The 3,179-nt window shown below is 26.2% G+C and overlaps 1 protein-coding gene across 1 annotated transcript; it reads left to right on the forward strand.

Annotated features, from left to right (window-relative positions):
* Positions 1 to 79: 79 nt before the first annotated feature.
* LOC105460593 (odorant receptor 33b-like) lies at positions 80 to 2,699 on the forward strand. Its single transcript, XM_011707076.1, has 6 exons — positions 80 to 357; positions 981 to 1,449; positions 1,542 to 1,641; positions 1,827 to 1,946; positions 2,145 to 2,300; positions 2,531 to 2,699. The coding sequence occupies exons 1-6, from the start codon at positions 333 to 335 to the stop codon at positions 2,579 to 2,581; spliced, it is 921 nt and encodes a 306-aa protein (XP_011705378.1). The 5' UTR covers positions 80 to 332; the 3' UTR covers positions 2,582 to 2,699.
* Positions 2,700 to 3,179: the final 480 nt, after the last annotated feature.

A 3,179-nucleotide genomic window follows, 5' to 3' on the forward strand; every position in this document is an offset into this window, starting at 1 on the left:
TGAAAAGTCACTTCAGAAAATTTAGAGTGTTTAGAATTGTAAATCTTTTTATTATGAGCTTTAAACTTATCAAGGTTTCTGCAGGTAGATTTCGAATGGGCAGTGAAACTTCATCGTTTCCCTTTAGATTTGATTGGAGTTTGGCCCAAAAACGTGCAAAATTACAAGCAAAAATTAATGTGCAATTTTCGAACATTGGTGGTTTTTCTGGGAGTAATGGTTTGCCTCATTATTCCTGCTATACATTCCCTGCTAAAAATTTTTGGAGATGTTTTGCTAATGTTAGATAACTTACAATTTACTTTACCGGTCATAAGCTGCCAATCAGAATCATGATTTTTTGGTGGAAAAAAGAAGGTAAATATTATTAGTTGTAATTACATATAAACTATAAAAACAAAAAAAATAATATATATATACAAGATGTATTAAATAATACTAATCTCTTTTCTCGGCAATGGTTGTTGAAATTGGAGAAAAAAAATGTTTTTTATTAAAACCTCTCTCTCTCTCTCTCTTCAACTATCTAACGGCGGCATTTCGCTTTTTCGGAAACTGCCAGAAGTAAAGTAAACCTGGATCAAGTCTGAAATTATAAATGAGAATATGAGTCAAGGGTATTATTGGATAGATCTTTTGAAAGTAAATTTTTATTGAACTTTTTTCATATCATTTACGTTTTTAGAGAAAATAAAGAAATATTCAATTTATGAGTCATCTATTTATCTAGATATAAAAAATGATCGGGAGATTAAATTAATTTATATGATCAAACTTTATGTAATAAATGGAATGATGGTATTCGTGTCTTTAGGAATAAAATGAAAAGTGAGAAGAAATAGCAAATTTTTAAATTTTTTACCGAAAAATTGTTCTAATTTTTTTTGTGCTCTTCATTGAAATCACATATAGAATTGAAATTAATATAATTATAATTTATCAACGCTATAAAATATGCATAAGATTGTTTACTTTTTAAGCTATTGTACCGATTATGAATATGATGGAGAAGGATTGGATAAAGCCAATGAATGATCAAGAGAGACGTTTAATGATCCGAAAGGCGAAAAGTGCACGCACAATTATTATTTTTTCCTATTGCATAATGGGTATACAGTGCTGCTTTCTCCTCATACCGCCTGCTTTAGGAATGTCAATGAGATTGACGCCCAACATTACTGATCCAGGAAAACCAATGATTTTACAAAGCTATTATATTTATGACATAACAAAAAGGCCGCAATATGAAGTGACCTTTATAAGTCAAGCCATCTATGCAGTTTTTGGCCTGATGATCTATATTGGAATAGACAATTTTCTCAGTCTTTTGATTTTTCATGTATCTGGTCAATTAGAAATTATAAAGATTCGTTTAATATGTTTGAATAAATACATAAATTATCACGAAATGCTAAGATACTGCATCGACAAGCATATCCGTTTACTTAGGTTTGTTATTTATAAGAAAATACGAACAAATATGTATAATCAGTTCGAAATATATAATCAAATATATTTATCATACAAAATGTCTTTCATAGAGCTATCGATGTTATTGAAGATACTTATAATCTAATACTCCTCACCTTGTTTATATATTTTGCAGTACTATTTGCTTTCTATGCATATCGGATAATTAGTGTAAGTATCGAAATTCTTAAAGAATAAAATTTGATTATTAATTTTTAACATTAAAAAATTAATGCGTATAATGTCTGTCACTGAACTGTCACTATATTTACAAGATATTCATAAACTTCCAAATTTCTAAAATAATGTTGATTATAAAAAATTAAGACTTTGTACACATTTTACAAATTAATTAGGTATTCGACGAAGGAAATCGTTTACCAGTTATACGCTTGCTATTTTTCATAGCAACAATTTTAAATTTATTTGGACACATGTGTCTGTATTGCGCTCTTGGCGAGATGTTGGTGGCTCAGGTTAGTTACACATATATAATGTATATTAGATTGGTCAGAAAGTCTTTTCATATTTTCAATTGTGACACAATACAAATATACGAAGACTTTCTGACCAATCTAATACTTTTTTATGTTATAAAAATTATTTAAATTTAATATCGCATAATTAATTTTATAGATTATTATAAAATAATATTTATTTTTTATATTTTCAAGTGCAATAATGTATATTATGCTGCATATAGTAATAAATGGTACACTATGAATCCAAGGATTGCAAACGATCAGTTGATCTTAATGACAAGAGGCTCTAAATCGATTTATCTCACCGTTGGAAAAATATCTCCTGTTACAATGGCCACATTTTGCGGTGTAAGATTTTAATATTTAATTAGAAATATCATAATAAAATGTTTGGTACTACCAAACTTTTATTAAAGTTTATTGTGTATTATTTATATTATGTTTCAATATATAAAATTTTAATTTTTTATTTGATGTATATACATATACATATATCTGAAACTTCGTAATTACATTTATATTAATAATACTAAGTTTATGTTGTTAACAATCTTATCATTATAAAATTTAATTTTCAGTTAGTAAAAACGTCCATGGGTTACCTATCTTTCTTGCATACAACAAGATGATAAAAAAAAAAATTTCCATTGTGCAATATGCAATTTGTAATAAAAAAATTAGTTTATTATACCGATATTAATATGTCATATGCAAATAAATATATTTTAATGCATTATTCAAATAGAATAAGCTAAGACTTCTCTTAAGAAATTGAACTAGATCGCTAACAATAAGTAAAAAACATATATAATAATGAAGAAACGATTTCAACAATTAAGGCTGAATCTGATGCCTAATATTTATATGTTAAATACATTTTTTAATTATTTAAATGCTACGCCGATTATGTTGCAACGCAATTAAAACTGCAGCTGGAATAAAATAAGATCATATTAAATTGATCTTCAATTTAATAATACCTAATAATTCTTATAAACATTAAAACACTGCACAGAACTTTAATTAATTAAATTTAATTTTAACAATTTTAATACACTTTTATATTTTGCAATTATCTTAAAGAACTTAATATAAGAGCAAAAAATTGTTAAAATTAAAAAAAATAAAAACCATAAAAGCGATGCACAAAATTCTATATAGTCCATTACTATAAGTAACAGTTATAGACAACAGAGAATTAGAAGTGAAATGGGAATATAACTGATG

The sequence above is a fragment of the Wasmannia auropunctata genome, unplaced genomic scaffold (genome assembly GCF_000956235.1).
Source record: "Wasmannia auropunctata unplaced genomic scaffold, wasmannia.A_1.0 LD319157.1, whole genome shotgun sequence".
NCBI classification, from domain to species: domain Eukaryota; kingdom Metazoa; phylum Arthropoda; class Insecta; order Hymenoptera; family Formicidae; genus Wasmannia; species Wasmannia auropunctata.

Excerpts from the sequence above, each read along its gene's own strand:
- LOC105460593 (XM_011707076.1), top strand. The coding sequence starts at position 333 with ATGATTTTTTGGTGGAAAAAAGAAG. Across the intron at positions 358-980 it reads TTTTTGGTGGAAAAAAGAAG|CTATTGTACCGATTATGAAT; the intron begins GTAAATATTATT and ends TTACTTTTTAAG. Across the intron at positions 2,301-2,530 it reads CAATGGCCACATTTTGCGGT|TTAGTAAAAACGTCCATGGG; the intron begins GTAAGATTTTAA and ends TTTAATTTTCAG.